This window comes from Eubalaena glacialis, chromosome 7 (assembly GCF_028564815.1).
Source record: "Eubalaena glacialis isolate mEubGla1 chromosome 7, mEubGla1.1.hap2.+ XY, whole genome shotgun sequence".
Lineage (NCBI taxonomy): Eukaryota > Metazoa > Chordata > Mammalia > Artiodactyla > Balaenidae > Eubalaena > Eubalaena glacialis.
In genome coordinates this window covers 15,871,232-15,898,870 of record NC_083722.1, presented here as the reverse complement: position 1 = coordinate 15,898,870, position 27,639 = coordinate 15,871,232, and the positions used below count along the sequence as shown (strand labels likewise).

At 40.0% G+C, this 27,639-nt stretch overlaps 1 protein-coding gene across 6 annotated transcripts in view; it reads left to right on the top strand.

The window, feature by feature from the left end:
* Positions 1-27,639, top strand: part of MBOAT1 (membrane bound O-acyltransferase domain containing 1) — a 167,985-nt gene that overhangs the window by 84,604 nt on the left and 55,742 nt on the right. For 4 of the 6 annotated variants that reach the window (XM_061194862.1, XM_061194859.1, XM_061194857.1 and 1 more), the window contains 7 exons: positions 1,924-1,978; positions 3,335-3,518; positions 5,420-5,612; positions 10,246-10,349; positions 12,330-12,394; positions 14,499-14,631; positions 17,189-17,340. In XM_061194862.1, coding sequence (XP_061050845.1) covers positions 1,924-1,978; positions 3,335-3,518; positions 5,420-5,612; positions 10,246-10,349; positions 12,330-12,394; positions 14,499-14,631; positions 17,189-17,340 — 886 coding nt within the window. Of the gene's footprint in view, positions 1-1,923; positions 1,979-3,334; positions 3,519-5,419; positions 5,613-10,245; positions 10,350-12,329; positions 12,395-14,498; positions 14,632-17,188; positions 17,341-27,639 lie in introns of those variants that run through there. The other 2 variants (XM_061194858.1, XM_061194863.1) reach the window with 2 other exon arrangements.

Below are 27,639 nucleotides of genomic sequence, written 5' to 3'. Positions count from 1 at the left end.
TGCAGCCCACTTTAATCATAGCTTTTTACTTTCCCAGCTATTATTTACCATTTCCCTGCTGAATCCGTAGTCTTGGCTAAAATGTTTGTATTGAGAATGGTGGGTTTTCTGTTTAGCTTTACAGTGTTTTAAATTTAAGTTAATGTATGGTGCTCTCTGCCCCTCATTTCCAAATCCATTCAGAAGAAATGGAATCCTTTTTCTTTGGTTTAATCTCTGAGAAGCTCATGAGGTAATAAAAGGTTAAACAGCATTGGCTAGTTAACCACTTTTTGGGGTGCGGCAGCTTGGAAAATTATCTAATGAGATTAGCCCAACCCTATAAAAAGCTGGGAAGAAAAAGAATCTTTTCTTTATATAAAACTGAACATTTTCTTCGCTCAGGCCCTTCCTGATAATGGCCAGAAAGTGTGATTATTTCCACTGTTAATACTGGGTTCCAGGAAAGGAGGATGGCCCTTCCAGCCAGGTGGAAGTTTTCAATATGGGCTTAAGAGATGCCAGGTGCAATTAGTAAAGGTATCTTCTGCGGATTTGTACGGCTCTGGCAAATCCTTTCCGACTGTTGAAACTTCTTTATGTGTTGACGAGTTGGGAAGATTTAGTCTCTGCTAGCGAGTCTTCCTGTTTTTCCTTACAGCTGGGGAGCTGATTTAATTTCATTTTGACCCTGTTTATTCCTAGTTCATACTTGGCGATTTAGTCATTCTGTAGAGAACTGAGTAATTTTATTCTGAGGATGGAGTCTTTCTAGGGTGAGCAAATGTCCTGGTTTGCCTAGAACCCAGAGGTTTCCCAGGATATGAGATTTTTAGTGCCCACATTGGCAAAGTCCTGGGCAAAATGGGGTGAGTTGGTCAATATTTTGTACCTGAAAACCATTTGGTAGTCATTATAGACTCACATTAGCACCGTAAGTCAATAGCTAAAATCAATTTAATTCCTGGGATTGCCAGAGCTGTACTATTTGATGAGATCTTAGAAAAAAGTGAGTGTGATTTTTTTTTTTTATTAACATTGCTTCTTGGTTTTGTTTTGTTTTTAATACATAGGCTTTTTGCCTAAATTTACTTTTTAAAGCATTCTCAGTTTACCCTGTTTTTTGGAACATCCGTTACATGCAGCAAAATGTTTATTTGCCTTTTTCTTTTTTTTCTTCTTGTGTGTGGGAGGAACAAGTAAATTCCAGAAACACTCTGCCTTCTCTTAGGCATGTTTTTGAGTTGCCTTGATGGTCGGTAACCCTAATCAGTCTTAGCTGAATATACAGTTTTAAAGTCGACTTCTTCTGCTCTTAAGATGACAGTTCGGTTTCCTTGACTATTAGTTAACATACAGATTTTATAGGAAGCACAAATGTGATTTGGTTGGGAGTTTTTCTGGCATGGATGAGTTTTAAAAGAAGAAAAACCTCTTGATAATTCTTTTGTGTTTTCCGTGCATTCAGGGTTACGTTTCCTGTTTTTTTGGAAGAGGAAAGTCCCCTATTCCTTTCCCCATCCATTCCATTGCATTCCCAGCTTATACCAGGTATCTGCACCCAGCATAATCAGGAAGGCAGTTAGGCAGGTGCAGGCTGCAAAGGCAGGCTTATGTCTCTCATGGAGCAATGAAAACGTATAGTGTGGTAAGGAGTGTATGAGGTGTGACGGGTTCTCTGGGATCCATGTTCATACTGTGTGAATTAAATTGGGGTAACCCCTGAATTCTCCCCTCTTCATAAGAACCTATAGAGACTTTCCTCCTCACACGTGTCCTTATAGGCAGCCATTTGATCCATTGAAAAAAATGGAGAATGGGGACTGTTTATGATTGATGAAACAAAAACGAATCACTTTTCAAATGAGTTTTTATAAGCCTCTTTAAGGATTAAGTTATCTACTTCACTTAAAACATCTTATTTCTCAATATTTCTTTTCATAGGATTAGGTCGAAAGGCTGAAGATCTTTCCACTGAGCAACGTCGGCTTGCTGTAAAGTAAGTTTGACAATATATTCTTGAGCCCTTTGGGTATCAGTATCCAGAGATCTTCCTTAATGTTGTTTATTGAATGAATCTGCTATTGATGGACACTTGGGTTGTCTACCAGTCTTTGGCTCTTATAAATGGTAAGCCATGATAACCTTGTCCGTAGGTCATTTTAAATGGGTTTGGGTATAGCTGTGGGATAGATTCCCAGAACTGAGAGTGCTAGATCAAAGGGTAAATGGCTCTGTATTTTGTTAGTTTTACAGGATTCTCCTTCAGTGGGGTTGTTCTCTTTATTCCAAAATTATTTTTATTGGGCACGTGTCTGAGGGTTGTCAAGAAACAGTTGATTATCAGTGCCTATCAGTATGATTATGCTGGCATGAAAAGAGATAGGAAGTGGGGTTGGAGAGATAAATATGGGCTGGGGAATAGGAGGAAGGAGGAAGCTGAAGGCTGAAGGTGGACTTCGCCAGTGTTGATGTGTAGTAGAAAGGGGATGGGTATCGGAGAGGAAGGGAGGCCGTCTAAAGCAGGAGAATAACACTGACAGAGGAGCAGAAATGGCTTATGGGGTAGCACGTGGGGGAGAGTGGTGCAGCCATGGTGGAGGGTTCCCACCAGAGAGCAGCGGGAAATAACTGGGATATGTAAGAGAGGGTCCCAGCTCCATTCCTTCATTAAGAAATTGGGACTTGGAAGCAACGTAGAAAGTATCATTGGAAGAGTCTAATGAACCAAGTTCTTTGCTAAGCATCATGGGGGTGTAAATGCTATAGGGCATCATTCCAGCGACTGGTTAGCAATGGCATTTGAGGAAGCCTTTCCCCACAATTCTGTCCTACTTGAAGAGCATGCCCTTTAAAAGGCCCTTAAAACACGAGACAGAACTGGTCTCTAGAAAATTTTTTCCTGCCACTACCCTTGTCTGTTGTCCAGGACCTCGTGCCTGGATGCCAAAGCAGACAAGAGGCTGTTACAGCGGTAGTTTTGTGTGGCCTCAAGTGGAAACTGCTTCTACCCTTCATTTTCTCTGGTAGACAGACAGCCAGGGTTGCTGAGAAAGAACATTTCCCAACCTCAGGGTTGCCTTTGGCCCACTCCTGGCCCTCCGCGTTTATAGCTGTGGGTGGCCAGCAGAGGGCGCCACGGAGTGCTGGGCCTTCTCTGAGCCACCCACCTCAATAACTTCCTTTCAACTAGATTTCTCCTTAGACGGATTTTTAAAGAACCAGAACAAGGAAGGATCATGCCGCGTTTAACAACCCACAAAGACAACACCTGTGTTTACGATCGGCATATTTGCAAATATGAACGAAAAATCAAAGACTGAAGACCCTTCAACTTTTTACTTTATTTTCGCAGAGCAAAACCCTCCTTTTTGGAATACGTAAGCTACCTTCTCAACTTCATGAGTGTCATAGCGGGCCCTTGTAACAATTTCAAGGAGTATATAGCCTTCATTGAGGGGAGACATATACACATGAAGTTGCTGGAAGTGAACTGGAAGGAAAAAGGCTTCCACAGCCTGCCAGAACCTTCTCCCACTGTAAGTTTTTAGTGCCAAGTATTTACCCAGAGGTCCAGAAAATAGAGCTTTGCTGCCAGGGCTGACTGTCACTTTTAATTGTTCTAATTAAAAAGCCAAACAGTTTACCAGAAATCTTGGCCGATAACTTTTTCCCCCTGTTTGTTTAAAATATCAATATTGGTATTTATTTGCAGTAGTTCTCTGTGTTGGAGCAACAGATGTTTATTTCACAGAGAAGCTCATTGGCTGGGAATATTGAAGCGATTAACCCATTTGCCAACCAGCCAATATTTAGTGCCTACAATGTGCCTATGACTGTGCTTGTTAACACATTCAAATTTATGAGTGTTTTCTCTTTATGAATAGAAATTCATAGACAGCCAAAAGATACTATGTCATAAATGGTGGAGGAGGAAACAGTGGGACCAGAATAAATGTGTTTATTGCAGATCCTGCTTTTATGGCAAGGAAAACCAGTTTTACACTGGCATGCCTGTAGTTTGGTCATATTGACTTTGAGAGAGTTTAGGTGGTTTTTTTAAATAATATTTTAATTTTAATCTGAAGTATATTAACCTCAAATTAGTCAACATGCGCTTAATTCACTGAACGTTACAAATATGCTGAATTTATCCAGATCAAATATCCTATATTTAAGGGAAATCTGTAATTAATTGAAGGAATGGGGAACATTGGAAAGGGAGAAATTGAGGATAATTTAAATATTTTTAAAGTGCTACCATCAGGCAACATTAAGTATTTGAAAATTTAAGTGATTGATTAATAAAGCATGCATTTGTGGAGAGTTTTGACACATTTGGGTCCTCTGCACTTTATGATTACTTAGATGTCTCGGCCCCAGCGGCTTTATTGACATAATCTAGGAGTGAGGTCACCGTGGCTGGGAGACATCAAAGTAACCACAGGTGTTTCTAGGGAGTATCTGTCACAGGAGTGCCGTGTTTCACATACTTGTATTTGGAAAATAACATTATTAGAGAGTCTTCACATCACCCTCCAAGGAGACTCTCGCATTTTTTGTGCACAGAGAACATGAAGCGGTAAGGTTGCACTTTGGCTAAGGACACATGGATGGGAGGGGCTGGTGCACACAAGCTGCTGGCCCCTCAGCGGTGTCATCATAGTTAAGCGTGGTGCACGCTTAACGGGGAGCCCAGCACAGCTCTCAGTCCCTTGTAAATATTCACGCGCTGAAACCCCAAGCCACCCTCTGGGGGAGGTGCTATTGCTATCCCTATGTTACAAGTAAAAGAAGTCTGTTTTTATAAAGTTGGGAACTATAATTCTGTTGATGTTTGGAATGTCAGGGGAACCGGGCAAAACGACTCCATCCAGAGGAATTTAAAACCTCTGTATAGCTTAACCCCAGAGCAGACGACATGTAAACCATCCAGAAAGGTTTTCTAAAGCTTTCTACTACCTGCCCACGTCCTGGCTCAGACATGTAATCATGTGCACATAATCCTTCCCAACTAAGCCTCTGTGCTCCTTGCTGGCGATTCAAACCCATTTCCTTGGCTCTGCTGGCTGCAGGACCGCAAGGCCAATGGTTCTTTCTTTCTGATGGAAGATCGCCACCCTGTAATGTTACTGATTTCTCTTATGTTTTGGGTAATAAAACCACCTGCCCTTTGTTGGTAGAATGTGCTGGTAAAAGTTTTCTTTTGTTTTAGATCCATCCACCTCAGGTGTCAGAGGTGTATTCTGCATCTAAATATAGCACATAATGCCCATCATCCAATACGTGCCCTGAGGAAGAATGCCTTTTGCCACTCCTTCTAGAGAATATTGCCAAAGCAGCTTTGAAACGGCTTTGTTCTCAATGTGCCTTTGCTGAAATTGTTTTCCTCATACCAGTGTCTTCTGAATAGTTACCTCATTTTTCCCCCCATTTTCAGAGAGCCGTGATACACAAATTGTGCATGACCTTGGTGTCTCTCCTTTTGTTTTTGACGCTTACGAAGACCTTCCCTGTCACCTGCTTGGTTGACGACTGGTTTGTTCATAAAGCAAACTTTCTGACCCGACTCTGCTACTTATATGTTGTCATGCAAGCCTCGAAGCCCAAGTATTACTTTGCCTGGACGTTAGGTGAGTTTGTTGGAGGGTGCTAAATGAATGAGGGAAAAAATGATACTCCTTGGATGGCTTGGCCAGAGCAACATTTGGATCACCTAATCTAAAAAAAGTCCAGTGCGTGATGGAAGGCAGTTGAGCCGGGGTCACTTTCTACCTTGCAGAGTAACCCTCTTCTTTCCCGCCGCCCATAAACTCAATTATCTGTGATAAGGAGGAAAGAAATCCTGGCTGTTGTTATTAACAGACGTCAAAACCTGGAAGCTGCTGCTTCTACCAATCAAACTTAGAAAGTTAGGGAAAAATTCCAGAATGATCTGGCTTTCTGGTAATTTTTCTGGGTTGTCTGTAATACAGGATACACACTGACTTAATTTTATCAACACATGTGCTTATTTAGGTTACACTTCTTCTTTAAGAAATTGTTGGTTAAGCTTTATGCCTTAGAAAGAAACTGATTTCAAGTGACTTTTCTTTTTTTTAAAGGTAGAAAGTTCAACTTAATTTGGTATTATCAACACTTTTTTTTTTTTCCTGTGAGATAACTTTAGTCAATATTAAGCTTTCATCTCTTTCCTTTTAAATAATTTTAGACCAGAAAAGTTGAAACCTTTGCTAAAGTGAGCAATAAACCTTCTGTTTACTTACCAAGAATGGTAAAGTGTTTTGATAAGGCATGGTAACCCTATCTATTTCACATTTGGAACCCTTTCAGGAATGGAAGTTTAACACCTTAGCTGCCAGTGACCTGGGGCTTGATGTCAGGGAACAGTGACTTGGTTTATGAAGTCAAATAGATTATTAAACTCAGTTCCTAGTGCTTAGTCCATATTTCATAAGGGCACAGCACTTAATTGAGTTCTCTCATTTCATGCTCCAAGTTTATAGCCCCCAAATCAAGTTCGTAGCTACTGTTTTTTTTCATTTATTAGTTTTATTACGGTGAAATATACCTAATGTAAAAGTTGCCATTTTAACCATCTTTCGTGTACGATTTAATGGCATTAAGTTCATTCACAGTGTTGTGCAACCATCATCACCACCATCCATCTCCAGAACTTTTCCTGAAACAGAAACTCTGTCCATTAAACAAAGCAATAACCCCCCATTCCTCTTTCTTCCCTGCTCCTGGTCCAAATTATTTTTAAAGGTCGCAACGTTCAGAGACAAGTTCAGTCTAGTGCAGTATTTATGTTACACTTGACCAGAGACTTCAGAGCTTTTCCAAAATTTGCCACGGGGGAAATTTTGTTTCTGGTCCCATTCAGTTTAATTCAAGGAGTTTTTTGTGGAGTACCAGTCCGTGTGCTATGAGGAACTCAAAGATGAGTAAGATGTCTCAGCCCTCAAGATCGTTATAGCCTGTGAGGACACAGACGCGTACACCAATGAGGCAATACGCGTCAGGAGCTGTCCCAGTAGTAGGATTACAGAGGGGATGATGTACATGGACTGGTCCTTGGGGAGGGCTTTCAGAGTCTCCTTGTTTCTGATTCCTTTGTCTGCAGATGCTTTATTACTGAAAAATAATTTCCTTTGTAGGTAGGCATTAGGCCTACTATGGATGGAATACTGGGCATATTTTTCTATGTGAAGTAGAGTTTTTGCTTTGCTCCAACCTTGAGAGAGAGAGAGAGAGAGAGAGAGAGAGTGTGTGTGTGTGTGTGTGTGTGTGTGTGTGTGTGTGTGAGTAATAGAATCTCACTCCTCTCCTAACTTCTACTTCTTCACTTTTCCTCCTTTTCTTTTCCCCTCTCCCTCCCCTTCCCGCTCCCATATTCTGTATCCCAGGGCTTATGGGCTGGCTTCTGGACTAAAGCAGCTCCTGATTTAAGGAGGGAAGAAAGGCCATTCCGTAGTCTCGTAGGGAAAGTCTAACACGAGGTGGGTTGTGCTGGCGGGGACCTGGGTGGGGAGGGGCTTACGGGGCACAGGGGTGTCTGCCGTCAGTCTGCTCATTGCGGAGTGACCCCAGATATTTGGAATAGAGGAGGGACCCTTTCCATGGACAGCTTTCTCCGTGGGCTTACCTCTTTGTCTATTCTCCCCCACTGCCCTTTCTTTGTTGTTTCTCGTAGCTTCAGTAGAAACACTTCATTCCTTTGTATGGCCTCAATTTGAAGTTTGTTGTAGTTTAGATTGCATGGGCTGGTCTGAAATTAACCTTTGTATTATTTATGAGTACAGAAGCAATGAATCGTGTAACAGGGAATGTTTAAACTGCTTAACTGAATAATTGTTTTATCCAGCGCCTTCAAACACCATTTACATATAATTGATGTACTAATTATACATGATTATAAATTTAATCCTTAAAGCTGGCCTCTTGATGAATCTCAGCTGAGTTGCACTGTGTAAGCCTAGTTCTAGTTACCGTTTCTATTGAAAGAGTACAGCTATTTTCTTTGGACTTAGCATACGAGGCTGGTTGGTTGTTTTTCTTCTACTAATTAGTACTAATTAGTGAGACTCAATTTTAGCCCAGGCTGTGTTCTAAAGATCACAGATTCCAAAATATGGGTGTCCAAATGAATTTATCTGCAGTCATATGTTAGAGCCGTGTACAATGCAAGCGAAGCCAGTTTTAGACTGGTGAAATTAGAACCTCTAACTGCTCTAAAGCAAAAACCAGTCTTGGATACAGGGTAGCGGAATGCGCTAAGGGGAGCAGGGAATTCTGAGCTCGTCTAAATGCAGCAGTTCTGAGAGTCACCACTTCCGCTTCTTACATTTATCTTTCAGATGACTCCTAGCCACTCAGGCTGTGGAACCAGAGTTCTAGTATTCAGACTCTGGCACTGTTTAACATTAAGATCACTCAGGTGGTAACATTACTAAGCTTTAGTCTTCTTAATAGCAAGATGGGGGTGGTAATAATAATAATGGTGGCAGCTAACCGTTCTTGAGTGCTGACTTGGGCCAGGCCCTGTGTTATGCACTCTACATATATTCAATTTGGTTTAATCCTTTCACCATCCCTTTAAAATGGGTACTGTTATTACATCCATTTTCTACTCAGGGGAATAGGTTTCTAGAAGTTAGACAACTCTCCCAAGGCTGTAAATTGACCCTGTTCCCAAGTGGAGAAGGGAACCCAGGAGACCTGTCATTCCCACCCTGAACCACCATCTTGCTGACAATGGTGTGATTAAATGAGAAATGTCTGTGGAATGCTTTACAGAATCCTGGGAAAATAGTAAGGACCAAAAAAAAAAAAGTCATTATTCTTCTGTTTTGTTTTTTTTTTTTTAGATCTGACGCTGGAGATGGGAGAGGGAATTCCTGGGTTGCTATGCTGGTCCCAGCATGGTCAGCCCAGCCCTGTTTTTAGTTGTCAACACAACCCTCAGGGGCTTGTCCTCTCCTGGTTTAGTTTATTTCTGTCATTCACAGTTTGTGCCCGCATTTTAAAACTCTTGGTTTCTTAACTGGTACACCCTGCCTTTGTTCTTCTTTTTCTTTTCCACTGAGTTTCCCTCCGGTCGGCTTGGGAGAAAGACGTATTAGGACTTGGTACTTTTCCTCCTTTCTTCTAAAAGAAACCAGATCATTTTACAGTGAAGCTAAGCATAAGATAAGCGATATTAAATCATCAACGATGCCAAAAGGAAAGGAGGCATACTTAGAGCGGGTGCTTTTTCTTCAGAAGTCCAGCTTGAGTTGGACCTGAACTCCCATAGAAATGGAATGAGCAGAGCTGGTGAAGGAAAGGTTTCTCTGAGCTCTCCCCTAGATCTCAGACTTTACAATTTCATTAGTTTATTTTTCTTAGGAAAATATTCTAACAGACTGAACTTGAAAGAAGATGAGAGAAAAAATTAGCCTCTTGGCTATCATAATACAACTGTGTTGATTTCATCAGATCTCTCTTTGAGTGTAAAAAATTTCATTAAGGAATTGAGTAGAACTGAAATACAGCAGGGGGACATTTTCATAGAGTTCAGTGAAGTGACATAACGATGGACACAGGAGCTTTTGGACTGACTTTGTGGGTAGGGTGGCTTTGGTCATTGTGTCCACATGTGGCCTCTATAGCAGCTGGTCCCAAATTCACATCTCTAGAACCGTTCTTTTTCTTAGGTTCTAAATTTTTCTAACTGTATCTTGGCTGCCCCAACCCATATCCTACTGGCATGTCATGCTTAACATGTCCAGAACGTGCTCCAATTTCTCTTTCAGAGCTGGTTCTCCTCCTGATATAATGATATCAGCCTGTGTCCCGCCATCTTTAATGACAGCTCTTGGATGGAGTCCCCTATATCTTCTGGTCTCTGAGCTTATATGTATTTTCACCTTTTTCCCTTTCTCTCCTTATATCCAGTTGGTCACTAAATCTTTGTTTCTTTGTTTTGCTTCTTCATTTCTCTTTTTTTCGTTTTGCATTCTGTGAGCATCTAGCACCTTCCTTCTTACTTAGCAGGTGCTCACTAAATGCTAGTGAATGAATAAAAATGAATGACTAAAAGTTGAGGTCACCCAAGAGCCAAAACTGATTCATAATGGTACCAGGTCCTTTAAATTTATTTTGGTTTCTTTTCCAAGGAAACTATCTCTCTTCATCTTAAAGCTTAGACAGACATTTAGTATCTTTTAAAGCAGCAATGTGACTTTTGTTCCACATCCTAATGTGTTGTTTTAAAAACCATAGCTGATGCAGTGAATAACGCAGCTGGCTTTGGGTTCAGCGGAGTGGATAAGAATGGAAATTTCTGTTGGGATCTGCTTTCTAACCTAAACATCTGGAAAATTGAGGTGAGTTTATCATGCTTTTGAATCAAGCTGCCATTGTGAATAAAGCAGATGGTTTGCTGTGAGTGTGGTATCCATAGAAGTTTCTCATCAGTGTGCAAGGAAAAGCTGCTATCAGGAAATGCTGGCTCCAGCAGGCTCGGGGACATTTTGTATCTTGGAACTTCTTTCCTTTTTTTTTTTTTTTCTTTTCTTTTAAGGTGCCTACTTTCTTGGCAGTATTAATGGTTCAAGTAATAACAACACACGAAAGATCTGAAAAAGAGCCAGGAAAATCTTTTTGTTGCTTACATTCCTGTTCTATCAACTAGAAAGTACAGATATCATTTTCTCTTGTTCACATTCTCCTTTCCTCAGTCAAGGGTACAGACTAGCAGTTGTATTTAGATTTCAATATTGCCAGTGTTCTCGGTGGTTCCTTTAGAAACATTTATAATACATTCGCTTTTAAGAATTGTAATTGGTGCACAGCTTTTAGACCACTAGAATTAGTGTGGTTTTTCTTTTTCGCTGGCTTTGTTCTTGGACCACAGTTCTGGATATGTTTCCATCTCTAGAGATGGTCTCTCTGGGGCCACATCCTTCTTGGTTTCCTTGGCATTGTCATCCCTAGGAGCTGAAAGGAATGCCAAGTCTTGGGCCCTTTTCCTCCTGGCAGCTGGTTGGGAGGAAGGGCATGATTCTCAACATACCAAAGTGTTGGTTCTCCGGCCAGGTGACTCATGGTTGCTGGTGGTTGATTTTCCACCCGCCACAGGGCAGGCAGAGTGCCACTGGAGAGTTTGGGCAGAAAGGGGATGTCCATATAGGGCAGGAAGCCCAGGATGTGGAGACTGACCACCTGCCACCCACATTTGGTGGAAACTAGGCCATCAGGGGACCTGTGTTCTGGGTAAAGGGCTGAGTTATGTATTTATTATAAAAGAAAACCAGAAGGAGAAAGTTTGTATTTCCAATAAAGTTGATATAGAGCAAGGAGCTAAAGAATACCAAGGAAGTCTGTCTTATTTAAGGCACCTTGAAGCTGTGTGTATAGCATTTTATTAGCCGTAGAAGGTGTCTAAATGGATAAATAAAACTCCGTAGGGTTTTGACATTAAAAACTCATAGTACAAAAGTCTGTCTGTCCATCATTGGTCTGATATCTCTCTCCCTTCCTTCCTTCCTTCCAAACATATTACATTAGGCCAGTGTGTGGCCTAAGATTTTCTTACGGTTGAAACAGAAAACAGTGACATTTGCACTTTTCAACTTCGTTAGGAATTCTGGTTCTTAAATGTTTGCTTCATGCTTTCTACCACCAGCCTTTATTAAGTCTTTTTTTTCTTCTTTTTTCTTTTGAATGAGAAAACCCAGTTGATGACTTATTTTGGAATCTCTCTTTCTCAATGGTTGATTTACCTGCATCATTGCCAGTTGGGTGATGTTTGTTTTCTTTTCTGTATTGTGACTCCTTCATGCATAAAATCTCCTTACTATTCTAGATACAATTGGAAGCATTTGAACCTGTGCAGCTATTTGTAGAATAACGTCACCAGACTGACCTGGTTTACAGATGGCCACAGAATGAAAAGATGACAATTAAATTCAAGCTGTCTCCGTAATGGCACTAAATTCACATAATGAAACTTTTCCGGTGGCAAATCCCATTTTAGAGTATTTAGTTTTAAAATTCAGATGACTTAAATTTTGTGTTTCACCAGAATGGAAGGAAAACCTACAAAACATTCCTTCAGTCGTCCTATAATTTGAAAATAGATTGAGAAAAATTGAGACTTTGTGAGCCAAGTTTTAGTTGCAAAATAAATCTTATAAACCCCAGAAAATTTGACTGTGTGCGATGGAACAGCGGATCTGCTCCTGAGTCAGTAGTCACTGTTGAAATAGCACGTCTAATCTGCCGCCAGGGAAATTCTGGGGAGGACTTTCCATTTCTTGGGGTATTTTTAAAGCTAATGATAGGTGTTATTTTCTCCTTTCTAGACTGCCACAAGTTTCAAAATGTACTTAGAAAACTGGAATATTCAGACAGCTACTTGGCTAAAGCGGTAAGGAAAACAAAAACGACCTCATTACTCATGGCACTGGGATATGTTTAGATGGGTGTCATTAGATGAACAGCGATAGTCTGCCAGTGGTAACCTCATCTGACACTTGTGTTTGGTATTAACATCTATGCTGTGTAAATGAAAATGTAGAAATACAGGAATTTGAGAAGGTCACAATGTAGCATATTTATTTTACTGTACCAAATACTTCATACTGCCATTACTGTGTACCAGGTACTCATTTAATCTTCATAACGATCCCATGAGGTGTTGGTAATTATTATCCCCATTTTACAGATGAGGAAAGTGAGGCACAGAGGGGTTATGTAACTTGCCCAAAGTCACACAGCTAATGAGCAATAGATATGAGCCCATATCTCATAGGTAATAGATATGAGTGTCTCTCCAGAGCCAGGCTCTTAAGCTCTATGATGTGCTGCCTCTTATCTAGAGGAGAGCCTGTTGCTCAGATGTCATGGGGGGTCAACGTCAGCATCAGATCACTGAAGACTGCTGTGTTTATTTTATCCCCCGTATCGAAAGCTTTATGGTACCCCAAATGCTTATGCTTTTCAACTTTGTATTTTTGTTGTTTCTCTGTCCTTTTGTTTTTCTACACATTCCAAAATTAGAAACAGTAGTTATTGTGGAACTAATGATATGCTATCCTTGAAGTGGCAAACTTGAGCTTGTGAATATTCCTATCACATGAGTGCAGGGAGAGTATAAAAATATTAAGCTGTTGATTCTGCTGTTTTTGATAAGTAGCATTTTTCATCAGTTAAAACATCAGGGTAAAAGAAGAGACAATGTGTAATAATTCCAACAAAGTAAACTCATGCAACTACTCTGAACATGCAGTTTTTGAAAATTTGCCCTTAATGTTATTGCTGTTCATTTTGCAAGTCCTTTTAGCATAAACCTCTTTCTGTATATTGAATCATCCCAATGTATGGAGAGTCCTACAGTCTCCACTAGGAGTTTGTTCTACATAAACATTTTTTATGTGACTGAACATACATGTGGGCACATAAAAAATGAAAAAAAACTATTTAAAAATCATTTTAGAAAATGGAGTATTTCATTCATACAAAAAGATACAGAGGGTAAGAAACAAATACCCATGCAAACTACCTCTCATTTCAAAAAGAGACATTACAAATGGAGTCCCTTCCTGTGTTTCTTTCCTCAAATGCATTCCCTTTCTTCCTATGAAGAGAGAGCCGTAGTCCTTAGTTTGGGTTTAACTTGGTTACTTTTGACAGCCCAGCCAGGCTGGATTGGTGTTAACTGTTGGCATTTCTGTTTTACTTTTCATCTGGGCTCTCATTTAGGAAGCCATGTAGTTGCTCCTATGGTGCCACTGGCAATCCGTAGACTGAATTTGGCAGGAAGTCCCCTGTCACGTCGTTTTAATAAACAACCAAGAAGCCAAAGATCTCCAGGGTATTTGCTGACAGTTTCTAGATTCTTACAATGTCCTCACTCTTTAAGGCAAATTCATGGATTGGAATCCAATAGACACTGAGGACTAAAGAAGCCATATAACTGACACGTTGATTTTGTGCTGGAGTCATGGCCAAGAGAGATGAGAAGGCTGCAGTGTTGATGAGTTAGATAACATTGGGGCCAGCGTGGAAAAGTAAATTAGACGAAATAAGGATCTCACTTCTAAAGACCCTTACCCTGATTCTAAAAGTTTTAGTGCCAATGGCACTTATTTATCCATAAGTATCCCTGGTAGATTAGGCCATTGGTGGAATAAGCTTCTATAAGGCAGGAGCTCTCGTTGGGGAAAAGTGACCACTCTGACTTTTATTGATATTGTGTGGTGGAGTCCAGATCATTTAGTCCTATGGAGGTTAAACATTCATGCATCTTACAAAGAGATTGAACTGTGAATGGCCCGTCTGGGAGTGTTTAAGAAAACTAGAGCTTAAAGCTGCTTGGATTGCGCTGCAAGTGCCTGAATAGGGTGAGGCAGGCACGCCATCGATATTGGATCAAATGCTTTCTGCACGATTGGTTCCAAAATGATGCAGGTGTAGATGGAAGTTTCTGGTATGTTTGACCTGTGGCCCGTTGTACCTTCCTGTCTTCACAGAGTGTGCTATGAGCGGGTTCCCTGGTACCCCACAGTGCTAACCTTCATCCTGTCTGCCTTGTGGCATGGTGTCTACCCTGGATACTACTTTACCTTCTTAACTGGAATCCTTGTCACGCTAGCAGCCAGAACGGTAAGCTCCCTTTGGCTGTGGGGTCTTTTCCTTAGTAATCGGATGCCTGTGTGTTTGTTGTCTTTTAGGTCCCAGCAGAAGTGGTGTTGGGGGTGATGGTAGGAGTGATGTTTTGAAAAATCAACAAAAGTCTTCCCATTAGAGAAATACTTAAATATATTGGAACTTATGGTCATAAAATGGTTAAGCATTTTATTTTCATATTACTTGCAGGGGGTGTTTGCAAAACGAAAGGACTTTTAGGAACAATGTTTAGTGCCTTAAGAGATGAAAACATTTTTAATCATGAAAGGCTGTAAACATACAGTCTACTAATTACAGGTGACAATGATTATTAATTAACGTAGGCTCTGTAAAACTTCATTTTGCTTATACTCTACTTAATTTCTCTTTTCATTATCCTACACCTAAAAATAATTTGGTTTCTGAGCAACCGGTAAAATTGCAGCCATAGGAACTGTTCTCTTAAAGATTGCTCTCAGCTCTCATGTTGGATCCAATTAAATTAGTTTGTGTAGAGTCCTTTGTGAATTTGATAAATTTGGTTCTCTAGGTTTTAGGGGTAGCCTTCAGTTTGTCCTAGACTGTTCCTGCCATTTGCTGGCTGTAGAGCAAGAATAATAACAGAATTTAAAAATATGCCTGTCCTCAAAGAATGAGATGAACATGTATATAAGTAATTACAATTCACTGTATTCTAACTGTCAAATACAGAGCTTTGAACTTTATTTCATTTCAATACTTGATAATGATTGTGGCATTCCTCATTCAGGTGCCAAGAGCTTTTAATGAGATTTGTTGAGCTGTATTTTAGGTGTGGATTTAGGAGCCCCAGCACAGCTATTCATTCATTCTTTTTTTTTATTTTAAAAATATATTTATTGAGTGCCTAGTACGTGCCAAGTACTGTGATGGGTACCAGAGAAAAAACGGAGAGTAGAACAGATATGGCCCCTGCTCCTGGTCTAGTGCTGGGAATAGAAATGGATAACATCTTCACATTTGTTAAATGGAGAGACAGGTAGAGTGGGAATTCTTTTCCATTTCTTTCAGCTATTCACTCATTCTTGAATTCATCTGTTCTATTAATATTTCAGGAGCCCTACTATATGCTAGTAGGTGCTGGGCTATTGCAGTGAACAAAAGTTCCTCGCCCATGGAATTTTTTAGTTAGAAGAAGGTTTGTGGGGATACATGTGTGAACAAGATGGATAATTGATTATTCTGATTAGCACACTTTAAAGTACATATTTTACGTATTTGTGCATTGAAAACAGAAGACATTTTCTTTTCTCCCGTACATATACTAACTTGGATCACAAAACTAAAAAACAGATGGGAGGACAAACTTGAACAAAGGCCAGAATTTTGTTAATACTTTCAGAGTATTATTTCTTAAGATGTCTTTAGTTGATTTCAATGGGTATAAAAGGATTAATTTATGTAAAGCCTCTTGGGTGACCTGGAAATGTTTTTCACAAATAAGTTAGGTAAGAGATGGCGGGAAGAGGGTTGATAGAACAGTATTTCCATTTTTTTTCCAAAAGGAGAATGAACTCAAACAGTCATGAAGTGTCTCAGGCCCGGGAAGTTACCTAGTAAAATCTCTTACATGCTTTTCAGTACTGCCCACAGATGGACCTCTAGCCTCTGTCCTGAGGAACTCAGAGCCAAGGAGGCGACCTCAGCTTCCCAGGCAGCCCTAGGAAGCCTTTCCTGCTTTGAGGCTGACCTACCTATAAGCCAGCCATTGTTTCAGCTCTGTCTTTGGTTCTGGCATCTGGAAATTAGGTGTCTTTCTGGAGCCAAATCTGTGTCAAAAGACCTACAAATGAGTATCCTTTGACCCAGCATTTTCCATCTCAAAGAATGCTGTTTTCTTGTCTGGAAAATAGGCATACTGATGCTTACATGATAGGCCTGTGGGGAGAGTCAACAGAGATGATACCCATAAAGAATTCGCACAGGCTTGGCACACAGTAAGCACTCAATAAATCGTAGCTCATGTTATTATACTATTATATTATTACTGTTATTCAAAGGAAATAATTAGGAAACAGTGCAGAGACTTTTCTACAAGAGTATACATCACAGAATTGTTTACAATAGCAGGGGATAGGAGACTAACTTTCCCATAATTAAAATTGTATCAGATTAATATTTAATGACATGGAAAAACATTCATGCTATGTTACTAAATGAAAAAACAGGCTAAACATATATTGATGCCACTGGAAACGTAAATATGGATATATATGAATATAAAAGGACTTGGAAGGTATATGCCAAGTTTTTCAACAGTGCTTTTCTCTGGGAGATATTAAAGAAAAAAAAATCTGATTCTGCTTAGTTGTTCTTTAAACATTTTTCTACAGTGAATGAACATATTTTTTTTTAATAATAAGAAAAACCATAGTGGTATTTTTAGTTGAAAATAGAACTCAGATGGTTGGTAGTTTTTATCTCCTATGTTCCTGAGGGGTATTACCTGCATGCATGGAGTAAAAGTTTCTATTTTTTGCATCCCCCCATCCACCATGACTTCCTTGGTGAGCAGGTGAGGAACAACTACAGACATTACTTCCTTTCTTCAAAAGCCCTCAAGGTTTTTTATGACATAGTCACCTGGGCTGTCACTCAGCTGGCCGTCTCTTATACAGTCGCCCCCTTCGTTATGTTGGCCGTTGAACCCACCATCAGTTTATACAAGTAAGTTTCCACTGTTCTCGATTGCTCTATAGTAAACTTGTCTCTTCTCTCTGTGTTTCACTTAGGAGTTGGCAAATTGAATCAATCAGTACTGACAATCTCTATGTATGGTTTCGATGGGAAAATGTCTAGAGAAAGCTTTAAGAGGAAGTGTCTGTCCTGGAGATGCCAACAGACAAATAGTAATACAGTGAGCAGAGTTGACAGGTAGCCCTTCAGCCATGCCTAATGTAAGTAAGAGATGCTTATGGCAGTGAATTCTGAAGGGATGTATCCAGATTACAAACTCAGAGGGTGAGTTCACTGCCCTTGCCTCTTTTTCCTGGGGTTAGGCTATGTTGGAGGCCATGGGGCACTCAGAGAGGGACAGAAGCAGGCCGCAGCTGGGGCTGGGTTCAGCCTACAGACAAGAGGCCTTTAGGGAAAAGGTGTCTTAGGGAAAGGGTGTCAGGCCCTTATATTCAAACACCAGCCCTCCAGATGAACTGCAAACCTCTTTGTGCTTACTTTTATTGTTTCCCTCTTTTGTTGAATTAGTCGTGTTTCTCTACTCTTGGAGAAATGGTTGCATGACCTCTGGCAAGTTATTAACCTCTTTTACCAGTGTTTTCTCAACTGTAAAATGAAGGTAAGAATAGAATTCACCTCCAAGCACCTTTAGGTGTTAGGATTGAATGAGGCAAACGTGCAAGGGGTTCAGCCCAGTGTCTGGCATGTAGTCTATACTCGATAAATACCAACTTGTGTTATTTACTGATTTGCAGAGACTTTTGCAGATTGAGTTTGGACCATAGCTACAGTCAGAAAAGTGGCTTAGAAATAAACATGCAAACGTGCCTTATTGTACATCAGGGATTGGACTCACTGGTCAGGAATGATCAAAGAAATTTTACTACTTGGTACAGGTATCAATGTCTAGGATGATTTTTTTTTCTCCAGGTTATAGGAAAAGAAGGTAGAGGGAAGTACACCATGCTCCTCAATGAAGTCTGTTTCTATAATGCCGATTAGGTCACAGGAGTTATGTCCGTATAATATGGAAGTTGAGCTGGTTTATACACAAACTTTTCTAGACAAGGGATGCCAGAATAGTGGAAAAACAATGAAATCTTCAGCCAAAAAAAGCCCTCAGTTCAGCTGCTACAACGAACTAGGAGCCATGAGTGCCCGCCCCGCGCTGGGCTCCCTTTTCTCAGAGGTGCCCCGGCCAAGCTGCACCATCTTGGTTTACCTCCTCTGCACCCTCCCTCCGGGCAGCCCCACTTGCTCACAGCTCTGTTGTCCTTTCTCTTGTCTCAGCGCCCTCTAGCCAGCATTTGCCCTTCATTATCTGGGACTTTTATTACCGCCTGAAGCAGCCTTAGCCCAGCTGAGCTATCTGACTGGGCTGTCCAAGTTTCTGGCTTGGGTGCTCATTGTCTGTGTTAGCGCTCTGGTTACAAAGTCTCATAGGTTTTGAGTTGTCTGCTTCCGTCTTCAAAGGTTAACTTGTAACCCTGGGCCCTTCTCTCCCTTTTCTTTGGAGGTGCCCGACCCCCTCCACACTCCCTTACTCTAGGGGAGAGAGCTGCTAGTGAGGAGATGACTTTATAAAAAAATGGAACGGTGAAATAAAAAACGGTCCGTTAAATCAGATTTTTAAAAAAGAGGTACTTGTTTTTTTATAACAGGCATTGAAACACATTGACTTGCATTCCTGAGTAAGATGGATGGGGCTGAGGGTTTCCCCCAGTGTTTGGAAAATCTAAGTCCCTATGAGGACTAATAAACAGGAACTGGAGAGAGACAGAAAAACCACCCTAGTCCTGGTGTTTTAAGCACATGATGTTGCCAGACGCAAGAATTTTTTCAGGAATATATGTATCATGTTGTAGCAGAAATGCCTGTATTTAACTCAGTACCATTTGATACCTACAGTATGCTGGGCACTTTTCTAGAAGCTGGGGGATGGGATGGTGAGCAAAAGATAGAAATCATTCTTACTTCCATGGAGGAGATAGCTTGGTGGAAGTGACAGGAAATAATTGAAAAATTTATAAATACCCACTAAGATCATACTCTGAGTGAATGGTACAAAGATTTATGAGAGCATGTAACAGGAATCTGCTCTTGGGAGAAAGCAGCGTTTGAGTCCTGGAGTCTGAGGGTGCTGAGAGTGGTGGATGGAACACTGTGAGTTGTGTTCCAGACCCAGGGAGCAGCATAGATAAGCCCCATTGTGATAGGAGGAAACCCCGAGAAACATGAGTGTGGGCAGAATATAGAATCAATCCAAGGTAGAGAGTAGTGAGCTGAGAAGAGACAAGGGTAGGTATCAGTGTCCCTGATTATCATATATGGAAGTGGAGGCTCAGAGAGGGTGAGCAGTTAAACAAAACTCACACAGCAAGGCCCGAGTTTCAGATGCAAAATTTTTTTTTCTTTTTCTTTGTTTAAACAGCAAGAGCAGTAGTGCAGTTACTAAAAATTTCTCTAGGAGAAGCTATTTTGGATGAATGTTACTGCTAGGGGAGTAGCACAAAGTGGTGATTTGTTTGTGATCACATGCATTTAACCAACTAAGCATGCTAATTTCTATATTTAGGCAGGAGTTCTAGGGAAAGAATTAAATCATTATCAATCCAGATCACTCATGTAAATTTCCATTTCTTTTTAAAAACAATCTAGTTTTTTTTTTTTTTAGAAAACACCTTTGTTTAGGGTGAAATTGACATTTCTGTCACTTCTGTCAATTACAAGCAATTCAACCTAATATGTTATCTTGTTTTCATAGTTGCTTATGTATATAATTTAAGTTCCCTATCTAGATCAGCTCTGTCCAATAGAAGTTTCTACAGTGACCAAAATACCATCCAATATGTTGGCCACCAGTGCACGTGGCTGTTGAGCTTTTGAAACGTGGCTAGTGTGACTGAGGAATGGAGTTTTCAATTTATCTAATTTGAATTTTAACAGTCACATGTTGCCAATGGCTATTATAGATTGCCTCTCAAAAAAAGTTTTCAGAATCTTTTAAAAACAATTTTTTTCAGAAACTCTTAAGAGAATCACTGAACCTGGCAAAAGAAATTAAAATTGAATCATCTTTTTAGTCGAGGTGGGTCTAGATGCATTCCAGATCTGTTCCTCACTAGGGGATAATTTGAATAACTGGCAATGAATGGCAGTTGTATGCAAATCCATTTCTCAGGATACCCTTCCCTGATTGACACTTAAATGTCAGATGGGCTTCATTTTTCTGTCTAGTCACTTTTCAATGTACAGTGACTACAAATTCCAGCTTTAAATTTCTTAGTCTAATTTTTTTCCTTTAAGTTGTAAATGAGCCCCAAGTGAACATGTAAATGTATTATGAAAGAACTTGTGATTCCGAAAAGATGGTGGAGTAGAAGGACTTGAGCTTACCTCCTCTTGTGAAAACACCAAAATCACAACTAACTGCTGACCAACCATCAACAAAAAAGACTGGAACCTACCAAAAAAGATATTTTATATTCAAAGACAAAGAAGAAGCCACAACGAGACGGTAGGAGGGGTGCTTTTGCAACATAAATCCTATACCCATCAGGTGGGTGACCCACAAACTGGAAAATAATTATATCACAGAGGTTCTCCCACAAGAGTGAGAGTCCTGAGCCCCACGTCAGGCTCCCCAGCATGAGGGTCCGGCGTCAGGAGGAGGAACCCCCAGAGCATTTGGCTTTGAAGGCCCGTGGGGCTTGAGTACAGGAGCTCCACAGGACTGGGGGAAACAGAGACTGCACTCTTGGAGGGCGTGCACAAGTTTTCATGTACCCTGGGACCCAGCACAAAGCAGTACCTCCATAGGAGCTGGGGCTGGACCTACCTACGAGTCTTGGAGAGTCTCCTGGGGAGGCAGGGGTCAGCTGTGGCTCATTGTGGGTGGGAGGGCAAGGACACTGGTAGCAGAGGCCCCAGAGGATATTGATCAGCGTGAACTCTCGCAGAGGTTGCCATTTTGGCATCAAGACATGGCCCTTCCCACCAGCCTACAGGCTCCAGTGCTTGGATGCCTCAGGCCAAACAACCAGTAGGGTAGGAACACAGCCCCACCCATCAGCAGACAGTGAAAGTGCATAAAGCCATACTGAGCTCACAGCCACCTCTAAACACACCCCTTGACATGGCCCTGACCACCAGAGGGAGAAGACCCAGCTCCACCTACAAGTGGGCAGGCACCAGTCCCTCCCACCAGGAAGCCTGCACAAACCTCAAGACCAGCCTCACCCACCAGAGGGCAGACACCAGAAGCAAGAGGAGCTACGATCCTCCAGCCAGCAGAAAGAAGACCACAAACACAGAAAGTTAGACAAAATGGGACAGCAGAGAAATATGTTCCAGACGAAGGAACAAGATAAAAACCGACAAGAACAACTAAATGAAGTGGACATAGGCAACCTACCTGAAAAAGAATTTAGAGTAATGATAGTAGAGATGATCAAGATCTCAGAAAAAGAATGGAGGCACAGACGAAGAAGTTACAAGAGATGTTTAACAAAGAGCTAGAAGATTTAAGAACAAACGAACAGAAATGAACAATACAATAACTGGAATGAAAAATAAAGTAGAAGGGATCGATAGCAGAATAACTGAAGCAGAAGAACGAATAAGTGAGCTGAAATACAGAATGGTAGAAATCACTGCCGTGGAACAGAATAAAGAATGAAAAGAAATGAGGACAGTCTCAGAGACCTCTGGGACAACATTAAATGCACCAACATTCACATCATAGGAGTCCCAGAAGGAGAAAAGAGAGATAAAGGGCCTGAGAAAATATTTGGAGAGATTATAGCTGAAAACTTCCCTAACATGAGAGAGGAAACAATCAAGTCCAGGAAATGCAGAGAGTCCCATACAAGATAAACCCAAAGAGGAACACACTGAGACACATATTAATCAAACTGACAAAAATTAAAGACAAAGAAAAAATATTAAAAGCAACAAGGGAAAAGTAACAAATAACATACAAGGGAATCCCTATAGGGTTATCAGCTGATTTTTTTCAGCAGAAACTCTGCAGGCCAGAAGGGAGTGGCATGATATTATGTAAAGTGATGAAAGGGAAAAACCTACAACCAAGAATACCCTACCCAGCAAGGCTCTCATTCAGATTCAACAGAGAAAAAGTTTTACAGACAAGCAAAAGCTGAGAGAATTCAGCACCACCAAACCAGCTTTATAACAAATCCTACAGGAACTTCTCTAGGTGGAAAAGTAAAGATCACAACTAAAATCAAGAAAATTAAGAATGGGAAAGCTCATCAGTAAAGGCAAACATAAAGTAAAGGTAGGAAATCATCTGCACACAAATATGATATCAAAACCAGCAATTGTGAGAAGAGGAGAGCACAAATGCAGGATATTGGAAATGCATTGGAAATTAAGTGACCAGCAACTTAAAACAATCTTGTACATATATAGACTGCTATACCAAAACCTCATGGGAACCATAAACCAAAAATCTACAATAGATACACACACAAAAAAAGAAAAAGCAATCCAAACACAACAATAAAGATAGACATCAAATCACAAGAGACGAGAACAAAAGAGGAAGGGGAGAAAAAAAGACCTTCAAAAACAAATCCAAAACAATTAACAAAATGGCAATAAGAACATTAATATTGATAATTACCTTAAATGTAAATGGATTAAATGCTCCTACCAAAAGACATAGACTGGCTGAATGGACACAAAAACAAGATCTGTATATATGCTGTCTACAAGAGACCCACTTCAGATCTAGGGACACATACAGACTGAAAGTGAGGGGGTGGAAAAAGGTATTCCATGCAAATGCAAATCAAAAGGAAGCTGGAGTAGCAATACTCATGTCAGACAAAATAAACTTTAAAATAAAGACTGTTACAAGAGACAAGGACACTACAAAATGATCAAGGGATCAATCCAAGAAGAAGATATGACAATTGTAAATATGTATGCACCCAACATAGGAGCACCTCAATATATAAGGCAAATGTTAACAGCCATAAAAGGAGAAATCGACAGTAACACAATAATGGGGGGGGCTTTAACACCCCACTTTCATCAATGGACAGATCGTCCAGAGAGATAATCAATAAGGAAACACAGGCCTTAAATGACACATTAGACCAGATGGACTTAATTGATATATATAGACCATTACATCCAAAAGCAGCAGAATACACTTTCTTCTCAAGTGCACATGGAACATTCTCCAGGATAGATCACATCTTGGGCCACAAATCACGCCTTGGTAATTTTAAGAAAATTGAAATCATATCAAGCATCTTTTCCAACCACAACACTTGAAATTAGAAATCAATTACAGGAAAAAAACTGTAAAAAACAAACATGGAGGCTAAACAATATGTTACTAAACAACCAATGGATCACTGAAGAAATCAAAGAGGAAATCAAAAAATACCTCGAGACAAATGACAATGAAAAGACGACGACCCAAAACCTATGGGACACAGCAAAAGCAGTTATAGGAGGGAAGTTTATAGCAATACAGTCTTACCTCAGGGAACAAGAAAAATCTCAAACAAACAACCTAACCTTACACCTAAAGCAACTAGAGAAAGAAGAACAAAGAAAACCCAAAGTTAGCAGAAGGAAAGAAATCATAAAGATCAGAGCAGAAATAAATGAAATAGAGACGAAAACATTAGCAAAGATCAGTGAAACTAAAAGCTGGTTCTTCGAGAAGATAAACAAAATTGATAAACCTTTATCCAGACTCATCAAGAAAAAAAGGGAGAGGACTCAAATCAATAAAATTAGAAATGAAAAAGGAGAAGTTACAACTGACAGCACAGAAATACAAAAGATCATAAGAGACTACTACAAATAACTATATGCCAATAAAATGGACAACCTAGAAGAAGTGGACAAATTCTTACAAAGGTACAACCTTCCAAGACTGAACCAGGAAGAAATAGAAAATATGAACAGACCAATCACAAGTACTGAAACTGAAACAGCAATTAAAAACCTCCAAGAAACAAAATTCCAGGGCCAGATGGCTTCACAGGTAAATGCTATCAAACATTTAGAGAAGAGTTAAACACATGTCCTTCTGAAACTCTTCCAAAAAATTGCAGAGGAAGGAACACTCCCAAGCTCATTCTATGAGGTCACCATCATTCTGATGACAAAACCAGACAAAGTCATCACACACACACAAAACTACAGGCCAATATCACTGATCCTCAACAAAATACTAGCAAACCGAATCCAACAACACATTCAAAGGATCATACACCATGATCAAGTGGGATTTATCCCAGGGATGAAAGGATTTTTCAATATCCACAAATCAATCAGTGTGATACACCACATTAACAAACTGAAGAACAAAAACCATATTATCATCTCAATAGATGCAGAAAAAGCTTTGGACGAAATGCAACACCCACTTATGATATAAACTCTCCAGAAAGTGGGAATAGAGGGAACTTACCTCAACATAATGAAGGCCATATATGACAAACCTACAGCTAACATCATTCTCAATGGTTAAAAGCTGAAAGCATTTCCACTAAGATCAGGAACAAGGCTAGGATGTCCATTGTTGCCACCTTTATTCAACATAGTTTTGGAAGTCCTAGTCATGTCAATCAGAGAAAAGAAGAAATAAAAGGAACCCAAATTGGAAAAGAAGAAGTAAAACTGTCACTGTTTGCAGATGACATGATACTATATGTAGAAAGTCATAAAGATGCTACCAGAAAACTACTAGAGCTCATCAATGAACAGTAAAGTTGCAGGATACAAAATTAATACACAGAAATCTCTTGCATTCCTATACACTAACAACGAAAGATCAGAAAAAGAAATTGAAACAATCCCATTTATCATCGCATCAAAAAGAACAAAATACATAGGAATAAATCTACCTAAGGAGACAAAAGACTTGTACTCAGAAAACTATAAGACACTGATGAAAGAAATCAAATATGACACAAACAGATGGAAAGATATATACCATGTTCTTGGAATTGGAAGAATCAATATTGTCAAAATGTCTATACTACCCACAGCAATCTACAGATTCAATGCAATCCCTACCAAATTACCAATGACATTTTTCACAGAACTAGAACAAAAAACTTTAAAATTCATATGGAGACACAAAAGACCCCAAATAGCCAAAGCAATCCTGAGAAAGAAAAACGGAGCTGGAGGAATCAGACTTCCTGACTTCAGACTATACTTACAAAGCTACAGTAATCAAAACAGTATGGTACTGGCACAAAAACAGACGTATAGATCAATGGAACAGGATAGAAAGCCCAGAAATAAACCCACGGACCTATGGTCAATTAATCTACAACAAAGGAAGCAAGAATATACAATGGAGAAAAGACAGTCTTTTCAGTAAGTGGTGCTGGGAAGATGGGACAGCTACATGTAAAAGAATGAAATCAGAACATTCTCTAACACCATATGCAAGAGAAACTCAAAATGCATCAAAGACCTATAAAACTCTTAGAAGAAAACATAGGCACAACACTCTGGCATAAATTGCAGCAATATCTTTTTGGACCCACCTCCTAATAAAAATAAAAACAAAAATAAACAAATGGGACCTAATTAAATTTAAAAGCTTCTGAACAGCAAAAGGAACCATAAAACAAAAAGACAACCCATAGAATGGAAGATAATATTTGCAAACGAAGCAGGTGACAAGGGATTAATCTCCAGAATATGCAAAGAGCTCATGCAGCTCTACGTCAAAAAACAAAACAAAACAAAACAAAAAATGAACAACCCAATCAAAAAGTGGGCAGAAGACTTAAATAGACATTTCTCCAAAGAAGCAATACAGATGGCCAAAAAGTATATGAAAAGATGCTCGACATCACTAATTATTAGAGAACTGCAAATCAAAACTACAATGTGGTATCACCTCACACCAGTCAAAATGTCCATCATCAGAAAGTCTATAAACAGTAAATACTGGAGAGGGTGTGGAGAAAAAGGAACCCTCCTACACTGTTGGTAGGAATGCAAATTGGTACAACCACTATGGAGAACAGTCTGGAGGTTCCTTAAAAAACTAAAAATGGAACTACCATATGATCCAGCAATCCCACTCCTGGGCATATATCCAGAGAAAACCATAATTTGAAAAGGAACGTGCACCCCAATGTTCATTGCAGCACTATTTACAATAGCCAAGACGTGGAAGCAACATAAAATGTCCATTTACAGAGGAATGGATAATGAAGATGTAGTACATATATACAGTGAATACTACTCAGCCATAAAAAAAGAATGAGGGCTTCCCTGGTGGCGCAGTGGTTGAGAATCTGCCTGCCAATGCAGGGGAGACGGGTTCGAGCCCTGGTCTGGGAAGATCCCACATGCCACGGAGCAACTGGGCCCGTGAGCCACAATTACTGAGCCTGCGCGTCTGGAGCCTGTGCTCCGCAACAAGAGAGGCCGCGATAGTGAGAGGCCCGTGCACCGCGATGAAGAGTGGCCCCCACTTGCCACAACTAGAGAAAGCCCTCGCACAGAAACGAAGACCCAACACAGCCATAAATGAATAAATAAATTAATTTTAAAATAAAAGAATGAAATAATGCCATTTGCAGCAACATGGATGGACCTAGAGATTGTCATACTAAGTGAAGTAAGTCAGATAAAGACAAATATCATATGATATCACCCATATCTAGAATCTAATTTTTAAAAATGATACAAATGAACTTATTTACAAAACAGAAAGACTTACAGATATCAGAAACAAACTTATGTTTACCAAAGGGGAAATGTAGATTGGGGGGATAAATCAGGAGCTTGGGGTTAACATACAAACACTACTATATTATAAGATATCAATTGATAACCAACAAGGACCTCCTGTATAGCACAGGGAACTCTACTCAATATTCTGTGATAACCTATATGAGAAAAGAATACAAATGAATATATATATATATATATATATATAAACTGAATCCCTTTGCTGTGCACCTGAAACTAACACAATATTGTAAATCAACTATAATCCAATAAAATTTTTTTAAAAAGAACGAAGTTGTCTTAGCTCAGGCTGCTATGACTAAATACTATAGACTGGGTGACTTAAACAGCAGACATTATGTCTCACGATCTTGGAGGCTGGGAAGTCCAATATCAAGATGCCAGCAGATTTGGTTTCCGATGAAAGCTCTCTTTGTGGCTTGCAGAAGGCTACCTTCTCACTGTGTCCTCACATAGCAGAGAGAGAGACCGAGGGAGACAAGGACAGCAAAAGAGATGGGGTGAGGGACAGTGAGAGGG